Source organism: Ranitomeya variabilis, chromosome 1 (genome assembly GCF_051348905.1).
Source record: "Ranitomeya variabilis isolate aRanVar5 chromosome 1, aRanVar5.hap1, whole genome shotgun sequence".
In the NCBI taxonomy this organism is placed as follows: Eukaryota; Metazoa; Chordata; class Amphibia; order Anura; family Dendrobatidae; genus Ranitomeya; species Ranitomeya variabilis.
This window is the reverse complement of record NC_135232.1, coordinates 138,691,386-138,704,092: the sequence shown is the minus strand read 5'-3', so window position 1 is coordinate 138,704,092 and position 12,707 is coordinate 138,691,386. Positions and strand designations below refer to the sequence as shown.

General features: G+C 39.5%; 1 protein-coding gene across 2 annotated transcripts in view; it reads left to right on the top strand.

Moving 5' to 3' along the window:
• Positions 1-12,707, top strand: part of ARB2A (ARB2 cotranscriptional regulator A) — a 616,199-nt gene that overhangs the window by 29,885 nt on the left and 573,607 nt on the right. For both annotated transcript variants that reach the window (XM_077289153.1, XM_077289144.1), the window contains exon 2: positions 7,933-8,059. In XM_077289153.1, the coding sequence (XP_077145268.1) occupies positions 7,951-8,059 (109 nt within the window). In that variant the 5' untranslated portion in view covers positions 7,933-7,950. The remainder of the gene's footprint in view (positions 1-7,932; positions 8,060-12,707) is intronic.

The window sequence follows — 12,707 nt, the reverse complement described above, 5'->3', positions numbered from 1 at the left end:
TTGTTTGTGGGTCTTTTCTGCCTTAAGTTTTGTCTTAATTATGTGAAATGCTGCTCAATGGGGTTGAGATCTGGTGGTTAACTCGGCCATTTCAGAATATTCCATTTCCTTACCTTTAAAAACTGTGTTGCTTTCAAAATATGTTTTGGGTCATTGTTAGTGTTGAGCGATACCGTCCGATACTTGAAAGTATCGGTATCGGAAAGTATCGGCCGATACCGGCAAAGTATCGGATCTAATCCGATACCGATACCCGATACCAATACAAGTCAATGGGACTCAAGTATCGGACGGTATCCCTGATGGTTCCCAGGGTCTGAAGGAGAGGAAACTCTCCTTCAGGCCCTGGGATCTATATTAATGTGTAAAAGAAAGAATTAAAATAAAAAATATTGCTATACTCACCTCTCCGACGCAGCCTGGACCTTACCGAGGGAACCGGCAGCGTTCTTTGCTTAAAATGCGCGCATTTACTGCCTTCCGTGACGTCACGGCTTGTGATTGGTCGCGTGCCGCCCATGTGGCCGCGACGCGACCAATCACAGCAAGCCGTGACGTAATTTCAGGTCCTGAATGCCTAATTCTGCATTCAGGACCTGAAAATTACGTCACGGCTTGCTGTGATTGGTCACGTCGCGGTCACATGGGCGGCACGCAACCAATCACAAGCCGTGACGTAATTTTAAAATGCGCGCGTTTCCTGCCTCCCGGGACGTCACGGCTTGTGATTGGTCGCGTCGCCCATGTGACCGCGACGCGACCAATCACAAGCCGTAACGTAATTTTCAAATCCTGAATGCCTAGAATTAGGCATTCAGGACCTGAAAATTACGTCACGGCTTGCTGTGATTGGTCGCGTCGCGGCCACATGGGCGGCACGCGACCAATCACAAGCCGTGACGTCACGGAAGGCAGTAAACGCGCGCATTTTAAGCAAAGAACGCTGCCGGTTCCCTCGGTAAGGTCCAGGCTGCGTCGGAGAGGTGAGTATAGCAATATTTTTTTATTTTAATTCTTTCTTTTACACATTAGTGTTGTTTCGATACCGATACCCGATACCACAAAAGTATCGGATCTCGGTATCGGAATTCCGATACCCGCAAGTATCGGCCGATACCTGATACTTGTGGTATCGGAATGCTCAACACTAGTCATTGTTCATTTGTAATTTGAAGCACCATCCAATTATCCTAGCTGCCATTGGTTTAATCTGAGCAGAAAGTATCGCCCTGTACACTTGAGAATTTATCCGGCTGCTTCTGTCTTCAGTCACATCATCAATAAATACTAGTGACCTAGCACCATTGGAAGCCATGAAGGCCCATGCCATCGCACGGCCTCCATCATGTTTTACAGAGTGTGTGGTGTGCTGTGGATCATGAACTGTTCAAGCCTTCTCCATACTTTCTTTCTCCCATCATTCAGGTTGATCTTCGTTTCATCTGTTCAAATAATGCTCTTCCAGAAAAAGGTTTGCTTCTTCAGATAATTAAAGCTGATTACGCTTTAATTATCTGAAGAAGCACACCCATTTCTGGAAGAGCATCCTTTCAATTTTTAATGCTGATAAAAGGCTATGTGCACACGTTGCAGATTATTTGCGTTTTTTTTAGTGTTTTTGCGCCATAAAAACGCTATAAAACCGCAAATAATCTGCATACATTAAGCATCCTATCATTCTTAATGAAATCCGCAATTTCTGTGCACATGATGTGCGTTTTTCCGCATGAAAAACGCATTGCGGAAAAATAATGAACATGCTCATTAATTTTGCGGTTTTCTCACTGTCTAATGCATTGGGAAATGTCCCGGAAAAACCACGTCAAAAACGCGTCAAAACCGCTCAAAAAACGCGCTAAAAAACGCATGCGGTTTTCATCCGGCAGAAATGTCCGGATTTTCACAGGAATTTTCTGCATCAATTCCTGAACGTGTGTAGGGGGCCTAATGGTTTGCAGTTTGTGGTGAACCATCTGTATGTGATATTCTCTTTACGGTAGACTTAGATACTGAAGCAAGCACCTACTTCCTGGAGAGTGTTCTTCATTGGGTGGATGTGTTGAACTGGTTTTTCTTCACCTTGAAAAGGATTCTGCAATCATCCACCACTGTTGTCTCCCGTGGATGTCCAGGCACCTTTGAGTTCCCAAGCGGACCAGTGTGCATTTTCTTTTTTTGGATAATGTACCAAACTGTTGTTTTGGCCATTCCAAACATATTCTTAACATTTCTGTTGAATGTAGTCTTTTCTTTTCAGTCCAATGATGGTCTTTCTCTTCCATTGAGATCTCCTTTAGCTGCACATTGTGGGTTTACAGAAACGGCTTCCAAATGCAAGTGCCACACCCGTAATGTGCTCGAGACTTTTTACCACCTTAATTGATGATGGATGATTGAGGGAATAACCCATGCAGCCCATTAAATAGCTTCTGAGAATGTTGTCTTTTATTAACTTACTTCAGTTAAGATATTTATATAATAAAATTAAAGCTGGGAGTCTTCCCTTTAAGCCCATAATGATTCTATAACTGTATCTTGAATATGCTTTGGTAAATGGTTAAAATGCCAAAACTTGTGTCACTGTCCAAATATTTCTGCATCTCACTGTCGTTAGATGTTTGAGCTCAGGATCTTTAAACAACCCAAAAAGTGGAGAAAATTCAGCACTAGTTAAGCACTATATGGGCCGATTATATTGGATGGGTGCTATCTGGTTTTCATGGATAGCACTTGTACCCATGATATACTATGGGGCTCTTACTGAGTGAAACGAGTAAAATATCATAGACGTCCTATTTTGATCCAAGTGTCAGATTAAAATCCTCAATGCAAGTCTATGGGTCAGTGAAAAACATGAGACTGCACTCAAATGACATCCGGGCGCGGTGCGATTTTCAGACTAATATAATGGAGAAATTGGAGAAACTTTTTTTGTCTGATCAGAAAAATCTGACCATTTTTCTTGGATGGAGAGACAACGATCTTGTGCACCTACCCTAATTCTGTGGCTGTGTTGTCCTGCATATTGGCTCTCCAGCTTCCCACATCCCTGTGGCCTCTCCATCCTTAGGATTGTTGGGCTCCCAGAGGTTGGACACAAAGATATCCTGAAGGGATGAATTATCCTTGAGATAGGCCATCCCTTTTCTAAGATGGGAACCTTTTAAGAGCAATGTTGCGTTTATAAAACCCATTGAAATCTGTGCTCCCCTAACTATTCACTATGGTGGGCAATTACTGTAAGGAATGCCTTTCAGTACAGAGCTCCTCATTTACCGTAGATGTGAACTGTTCAATGCTCAAGTTTGGCCTTTAATATTTCAAACTCTTACAAAGACTAATAAATGGGTAGGAGAAGTTTTGAAATTTTATTCTTGATACAAGAAAAACTGATGTAACAAGGGTTGTAAAAACACACATGGACTAAAAATGGAACCAGTGCAATGGAAAAAGACAACTTTTCACATATAAGAAAAAAAACCTGATGTTTGAATCCTGCATTACAGCTTGTTAGTAAATTATAGTAGCAAAACTGTAAAATTAACAGTCACGTTGGACTCCTGACATCTCGGACCAGTCTGTCTGTCTGGTCTCTACCGTGTTTTTTAGCATTCTTTTAACAACCATATAGAGGATTTGAAAAAAAAAAAAAAGTGACAGAATAGTGATTTGTAGAATTGTTTTTTGTTTTTGTTTTTTTAACTGCTTATCGGTTCTTTTTTTTTTTTTCCTTTATCTTCTTTACCCTACCCCAATGATGAAAGAATACCAGTTATATTTATCTCTTAGTATGAGTAAATGTCCCGTCTCTTCTTGCTGAACTAAGAAGTATTAAATCGTTGTACAATACTCTTTTTCAAGCATGAAATATGAATTTTCTCATGAGTGCAGTTGAGCCCTTCAGATTTTAATGTATCTCACAAATGGTGCTTGAAAGTTAACCATACATATCCTTTTGATTTTCCTACCTGGCCTTTTCATATTTGGTTACTTTATGGCTTGGGAATAAGCATGAATTGGATGTCTCAACTTTGTGGGAACACTTGGCTTTGCTTGAGAGGGTGCACAGTCGTAAGGTACATATTCACACAAGCAAATTTTAGTGGCATGATGAAAAAGGGTGAAATTAAAAAAACAAAACCAGCAACCTTTTTTTGTAATTGTAAAAACACAGGCTTTTGTATTACTTTTAGTAATTAACTAATCCCTTTTTTTAATCGGGATATTGATCTACCCAAGCTGTTTGTAAATAGTGTAGTAAATACATTTTAAGATAGATATATTGTAAATTAGCATATTGTTTACTAGAGATTTTACTAACACAATTGAACTAAATAAAATTGTCTTTGTAGCTTAAAGAGAACCTGTCACCTGAATTTGGCGGGACCAGTTTTGGGTCATATGGGCGGGGTTTTCGGGTGTTTGATTCACCCTTTCCTTACCCGCTGGCTGCATGCTGTCCGCAATATTGGATTGAAGTTCATTCTCTGTCCTGCGGAGTACACGCCAGAGCAAGGCAATTTTATCCGCCAGAGTGGTAAAGCCAGTGACTGAGAGCAGATATTAATAGCCTAGAGAGGGTCCATGGTTATTGGCCCCCCCCTGGCTAAAAACATCCGCCCCAGCCACCCCAGAAAAGGCACATCTGGAAGTAGTGTGGAATATGCAAAAAAAGGGATATGAGATGGTCTACTGTATGTAAACCATGTCTCATATCCTGTCGGGTTTGTGAAGGAGATGGCAAAAGCCGGCAATTGAACTACCGGCTTTTAAGCTATCTAGCGCTTTATGAAATAAAAAAAAAACATTGTAATAAATAAGTGTGTGTGTGTGTGTGTGTGTGTGTGTGTGTGTGTGTGTGTGTGTGTGTGTGTGTGTGTTTTCAAGAATATTTGAGCCCATGGATCATGGATTGAGCCCAAGTGAGGAGGGGATATATATATATATATATATATATATATATATATATATATATATATATATATATACTGTTTATATGTTTTAGCGAATATTTGAGCCCATAAATCCATTAGATATCGGTTTTGCAAGCCTGCGAGAAAATATCGCAGTTCGGATGCCATACGGATTACATACGGAGGATGCCATGCGCAAAATACACTGCCACACCCTGCCTACGGATGACATATGGATCACTATTTTGGGAACATTTCTGCGTATTACGGCCGTAAAAAACGGACCGTATTGTCTTACGCCTAGTGTGACGCCGAACTTAAAAAAAACAAAAAAAAAAACCCACAACACCAGATGAACAAGTGATTGTCAACCTGTTTACACTGGATGATTTATTGGAGAAACAAATGGTCTTGGGAACCAGGGCTGTGGAGTTGGTAAGCCGAACATCTGACTCCATGACTCTGACTCCACAGCACTGGTCACTACTGAGCAGGTACATAAAGTGCAGCGCAGATTCATCTCAACTAAAAGCAGAGATCCTTAGATCAGGAACAGAACAGACATTTATAGGACATTTTATAACTTTCCCAAGTTCTTATGAAAAAATGTACAGGACTTCCTTCATTGCACTACTGTGCACAATTTATTATATATTTTAGGAGTCAGTCCATTTTTTTTACTAACTCCATCAAAATGGACACCGACTCCACGACTCCAACACCACAGCCCTGTTAGGAATGCTCGTTCACATATAAATGAGAGGTCTAGCTTCTGATCTGCCTAGCCATACACAATAGCGTTCAGCTATTTGTTCTTGGGGATTTTGTTAAGAAGCTACCAAAGATCCTATATCTCTTCTCATATTTTTGTAGGAACAGTAAGACCTCCAGATACATGTTAGTTGGCTGAAGCCACTGATCAACTGATGTATATGGGGGCATCCCAACACGTGATGTAGTGTAAGAGAAGGACCGCCAGTTGGAATCTCAGCGATGTATTGCTTTTGCTTCCAGTAAGTTTGGCAGAAGCTTTCTCCTCTCAGTGAAACCTCCAAACTGGGTGCTTGTGCATATGGGGGATCGGGAGAGAGAGCTGTCTGCAAGACAAACATTTGACCGACAGATATCCTGTATATGGTCAGCTTTAGACATCTGGAGGCATCCATAGTCATTGTAATAGGATCCGCTGACATCTCTTATTGTGCAGTATACTGTGTTTCATTCCATCGTAAGAATATTTATTCTTTTTCTATATGGCTTTCTAAGAGACTATACTTTCAAGGTAGAAATCACCAAAAAAAGCCCTCCACAGGCCCAAGGCTGGCTCTCCACTTCTGCTCGGTCTCTGTTTTGGCTATGTAAGTAACATCTTGTCAACTGCTCACAACACCGCTGCGACCACTCATTTAGCTCAACAGCTTGGCTCAGGTAGATGGTACAAGGCCCTGGGCTCAGTGTTTGGCTGCAGTGGTGATGTGCGATGTCAATGTGATGTAACTGCTGCAGCTAAAACACCGAGACCTGAGCAGCAGCCGAAGTGCAGAGTCGGGACCTGTACCGGGGAGGGCGAGTACTAGAGTAGAGCAAATATGTTCGATTCTGTCGCCGAATATGAATTTGCCATATTGCTACCCTATAGAAAAACCCCACACAAAGATGATTAAAAGGCAATGTATAATATAATCAAATTTAATTTTATTGAAGTATAACAAAATTTAAAAAAACATATTGACAGCTTTGGGGAATAGGACAATATCCCTCTCCCATTACCAATGTTGACGTGCAGCAACAGGTGAAAAACAGGGTACATCCCATATCGGATGTTACAATAGGAAACATTCACGTCATTAATAATTTAATAATAATTTAATCCATAATAACCACATGTAGTTCATCTATGACCGATATGCATCCATATATTTGTACACCCTATCTCACCCCACTCAGTAAAAAGTCTACACCGCTACCATAAAAAAGGCACTACCTGTGTAAGATGTTACCATATACGTAATAGGCAGTCAGAGGACCGGTATAATTACCTATTCAGAGGTAGAGACTGGGATGTGGACTCCCCGCTGTCACCTGGACCCGCACGTCTGGGGGCAGACGTGCGGGTCCAGGTGACAGCGGGGAGTCCACATCCCAGTCTCTACCTCTGAATAGGTAATTATACCGGTCCTCTGACTGCCTATTACGTATATGGTAACATCTTACACAGGTAGTGCCTTTTTTATGGTAGCGGTGTAGACTTTTTACTGAGTGGGGTGAGATAGGGTGTACAAATATATGGATGCATATCGGTCATAGATGAACTACATGTGGTTATTATGGATTAAATTATTATTAAATTATTAATGACGTGAATGTTTCCTATTGTAACATCCGATATGGGATATACCCTGTTTTTCACCTGTTGCTGCACGTCAACATTGGTAATGGGAGAGGGATATTGTCCTATTCCCCAAAGCTGTCAATATGTTTTTTAAAATTTTGTTATACTTCAATAAAATTAAATTTGATTATATTATACATTGCCTTTTAATCATCTTTGTGTGGGGTTTTTCTATGTAGTAGTTGATGATAGGCTATTCACGTCCTGTCGTTTGCATGGTTACTAATTGTTGATATATATGTATTCTACCATGCTTCGTTGTCATCTGTGTATATTCATATTGCTACCCTATTCATGCCGAGTTTATGTTTGATCATCGATTCCTAACAGATTCATTCATTTCTACTCCCATTGATTCCAATGACTTTCTGCTGTGTTTGGCGAATATCGCATAAACAATATTTTCTCCCTGATTGTAATCTGAACGGAATTTTGAAAAATTTGCTCGACTCTAGTGAGCGCCCTCTGATTTTTGTTATTTTACATAATGGGCAGTGTTTAGGGTCTACATTTCTGAAAGTGGAAAACTATGTTTAATATTAAGCCTGACAAAATAGAAATCTGCATTACTGATGTAACATAAAATAATGGAAAGAATGACGCTGTTTGTTTTTGTTGAATCTGCAGGAGTGATAAAGAAGGTTGATGTCCATTTTCTCCTCATTATTGGTCTTCTTGTTTGTTGATTTAAGTATGGCACAACTCCAACAAGGAGGAGGTCCAGATGAAAAAGAGAAGACCACCGCATTGAAAGGTAGTGTATATTTCATTTTTTCCATTTTATCTGTAGGACAGACTTATTTTTTTTTTTCTTAAGTGAGATTAAAGTACAGATGAGTTTTCTATAGGATTAGAAGACTTCTAAGAAGACAAAGATTTTGTGCGGGTAAATAATAAGGGCTGATTGACTCCGAGTTCTTGTTTTTTTATCAGTTATCCCCAACATTAAAAATTATCACCTATTTAGAGACTGTGGGGTTTATCCACACATTATATATCCACCGTGTGCATTTTGTTGCAGAAATCGTGGTAATATTTTACACTCTGCTTTTCAAAGCAAATCCGCAGTGACATAGCATAAATTAATCTGCTGTGGATTTCAGTTTAAGCTGCAGAGAAAAAGATAAAATCTCATCTACAATGCTCGTAATACAAATACGTAATACATATTGCAAATCTTCTGCCAACTCATGTGGATCACCGCTTGGGGTATGCAGACACAGGATTTAGTCCTCATTCAGACATTACGTTTATTCTCATAAGCGAAAAACTTGACCAAATTCTATCAGTATTTGGGATCAGATTGTTAGCTGTTACTATTAGGCCGGGGTCACACTTAGCGTAGGGAAATACGGTCCATTTTTTACAGGCGTAATACGCAGAAATGTTCCCAAAACAGAGATCCGTATGTAATCCGTATGCAGGGTGTGACTGTGTATTTTACTCATGTCATCCTCCTTATTTAATCCGTATGGCATCCGTACAGCGAGATCTTCTCGCAGGCTTGCAAAATGGACATAGAATGGATCCATGGGCTCAAATATTCTTGAAAACACACACACACACACACACACACACACACACACACACACACACACACACACTTATTTATTACAATGTTTTTTTTTTATTTCATAAAGCGCTAGATAGCTTAAAAGCCGGTAGTTCAATTGCCAACTTTTGCTATCTCCTTATCAAACCCAACAAGATATGAGACATGGTTTACATACAGTAAACCATTTTGTATCCCTTATTTTTTTGCATATTCCTCACTAATGATGTTAGTAGAGTGTGTGTCAAAATTTGGGGGCTCTAGCTGTTAAAATAAAGAGTTAAATGACAGAAAAAACTGGCGTGGGCTCCTGCGCAATTTCCTTCGCCAGAGTGGTAAAGCCAGTGACTGAGGGCAGATATTAATAGCCTAGAGAGGGTCCATGGTTATTGGCCCCCCCGGCTAAAAACATCTGCCCCCAGCCACCCCAGAAAAGGCACATCTGTAAGATGCGCCTATTCTGGCACTTAGCCACTCTCTTCCCTCTTCCCTTTAGCAGTGGGATATGGGGTAATAAAGGGTTAATGTCACCTTGCTAATGTAAGGTCACATTAAGCCTGGTTAATAATGGAGAGATGTCAATAAGACACCTATTCATTATTAATCCAATAGTAGTAAAGGGTTAATAATACACACACATGAAGAATAAAGTGTGTGTGTGTGTGTGTGTGTGTGTATATATAATATATAATATTATAGTATAATATATATATACCTATACTATGTGTAGTATAATATATATATATATATATATATATACCTATACTATGTGTAGACATTTATTCTATCCTTTTCTAACCTGTCAGTGTGATTTTACTGTACACCAAGCTGAATTGCCGCTGCGTATTTCTCGCAAGTCACACTGATGGTCCGTGTGTAATCCGTATTTTTCTCGCCCCCATAGACTTTCATTGGCGGACTTTTTGCGCAATACGCTGACAAATGCAGCATGCTGCGATTTTTTTTTTTTTTTCCTACGCCTGTAAAATACAGCTGCGAAATATACGGCAGATAGGAGCTGCCCCATAGAAAATCATTGGTCTGTGTGCAATGCGTTGTTTTTGCGCCTCTCATACGTCCGTAAAACTCTCTAGTGTGACGCCGGCCTTAGGGTTTAATCAATTTCTGCACTGAACTATCAAGGAAGAAACAAGCAACCAAACAATCCCCCCAATCAATTTGTCCCTCACCTGGAGATGAAAGAAAAATATTTGCTATATTAAAAAAAAAAAAAAAAAAAAAAAAGCTAACCTCTTTCTGTAAATTAATGTAATCCTGTGTACAGATTGCCCAATTGCAATAACCCATTTGCATACAGTTATGGTTCAAGAATGGCACGCAGCAGGCGTGTCACACAGCTAATCTCCTGCTACATGTCCTGGGACCAAAGCTTACTGGGTGGCTGGCTGGGTGAGAAATTTGACAGAAGGAGAGTGCTCCTTCTGTCAGCCCATTGGCACCCTAGCGTGATCATGATTGCCTATGGCTGCCATGACAATAGTGGCCTCCATTTCGGTCATGTATCTCAGATTCCCCCAAAGGTGGGAATTAGTAGGAGTATTATAAATGCAACCAAATGATTGCATTGTCTGTTCCCCTTGTGGGAATAGTAACTATTATAACATATGTTTTTAAATGTAAAAAACCTAAAAATTCCCATAAATATAAAAACTCAAATTCCATGTTAATAATAATTACTTTGTGAGCCAAAAATAAACCCTTGCAAACACAACACATAGTTGGTATTGCCATGTTTGTAATGATACGTACTCGATATGTATACTCGTTATCCTGCATGGTGAACGCCGTTTAAAAAAGAAAAAAAGGCAGAATTACTGTTTTCTGAGCAGAAAAATTAAGTCATGGCTGTTGTAAATGTTGTGACCCCCTAAAAAAAAAAAAAATATTTATTTTCTTGTGCAAAAATACTAAAAAAAAACTAAATAAAAAGTGTGTGTGTTTATTTATATGCACTACTCAGAAAAAGTTGGGGATATTTGACTTTTGGTTGAAATTTTCAGGATGATTCTAAAATACACCTTTTCAGGTGATCTTAATGTGACCTTCTCCAAATGTCCAACTATTCAGTGTTTTAGTACTTTTTGCACAACTTGCTCCTCTTCAACATGGCGCTTAATGGCAAAATTCACAACAGGTGTTTGATCTATGAATAGGACAATACATTTCAGGGTTCAATTAGTTATTTACACAGTCCTCCACATCATGCTGTTCATGTTTTGACATCATGAAACCAAGATGACATCTAGCAATTGGTCAACAGTACCTCAACATTGCGAGGCTTCAAGCAGGCTGTTCTCAGACGTAAGTGGCTGCTGAGCTTAGTGTCGCAGAGTCATCAGCAGGTTGTAATAGAGCTACAGAGAGCCTGGAAGAGTCACAGAAAGGCACAGAAGTGGACCTCCTTTGGTTACATCCCACACTGATGACCGCTTCATGGTGAACAATACCCTTTGGGATTGCATGATGAATGCCACACAACTCCAGGCACATTTAAGGGAGGTGACAGGCACCCAAGTTTCACGTCAGACCATTCAAAACTGTTTACATCAGGGTGGTCTGCGTGCTAGACGACCTGCAAAGGCCCCTACTACTTGATTACTATTATTAATGCAGTCATTGTACCTCTGCATGAACAATACAGGCCTAAATTCATATTCAAGGACGACAATGCTCCAGGTCATCGACGTTGCATCATTAGTGAACGGCTGCTGGAGACTGAGGTACCTCAAATGGAGAGACCTGCACTTTCTCCAGACCTGAATCTCCTAGAAAGCCTATGGGATAAGCGGAGTCACCGTGTAGAGGCTCGTAACTCTGTACCCCAGAACCTCAATGACCCGAGAGCCGCCTTTCAAGAAGAGTGGGATGCCATGCCTCTGGAGACCATAACTCGACTTGGAAGACGTCGTTCTCAGGCTGTAATTGATGTTCTAGGCCACATGACAAGTTAGTGGGGCATTTATATTGTTTGGGGGTATATCCACCTATGTTTCAATAAACTGTTTACGAAAATATCACTGTAGCGAGAACCTCTTGCGTTTCCTTTTTAAATATCCCTAACTTTGTTTTAGTATTCTTGCACAAGACAATTAACTACAGGATAAAAATAAAATAAGTATAACCATAAGAAAGTTGTTGGTATCAGAATATGTTGACAAGAAAAACATTTATTGTTTTTTTTTATGGAAAAGTCGCAAAACCTAAAATAAACCTCTATGTAAATTGTTATTGTTGTGATTGATACATAAAATAAAGATTTGTTAGTTATGCCTTTAGTGTTTTGGTGCTGAAAGATAAAATATAGAATTCTTGTGGTTTTTTCTTCCTTTTCATTTTGATTATCGAAGAGTGTAATAAAAAAAAATGATCAAAAAGTTGCATGTACCACAAAATGGTATCAATGAAAGTTACGGTTTGGCAAAGATTCTGCTCATAAAAAAGTTGTTTTTGTATGTGTACATTTATTAAATAAAATAAGAAAACCAAGATCTATGTATTCTTGGTATATTAACACTTTTTGTGCAGCGCATTTAAAATGCAAAAAATAGTGGCAGAATGTTTGTGTTTTTTTTGTTTTATATTTTTCCACAAAACTGTTAATAAAAGTTTGCTCAGTGATATGAACTCCAAAATGATTCCACAGACAAAAAAAAGCAACTAAAAAAGTCCTCTGAGTATGATTATATCAATAGAAAAATGTAAAAGCTATGGCTCTTGGAGCGTGAAAAAGAAAAATGTTTGTCGTGAAGTCCAAAACTGGATATGGATCCAAGTGCCATTGGGGAGGTGAACCTACCAAATCTGAGCAGTTGGCACAAGCCATGGCCTC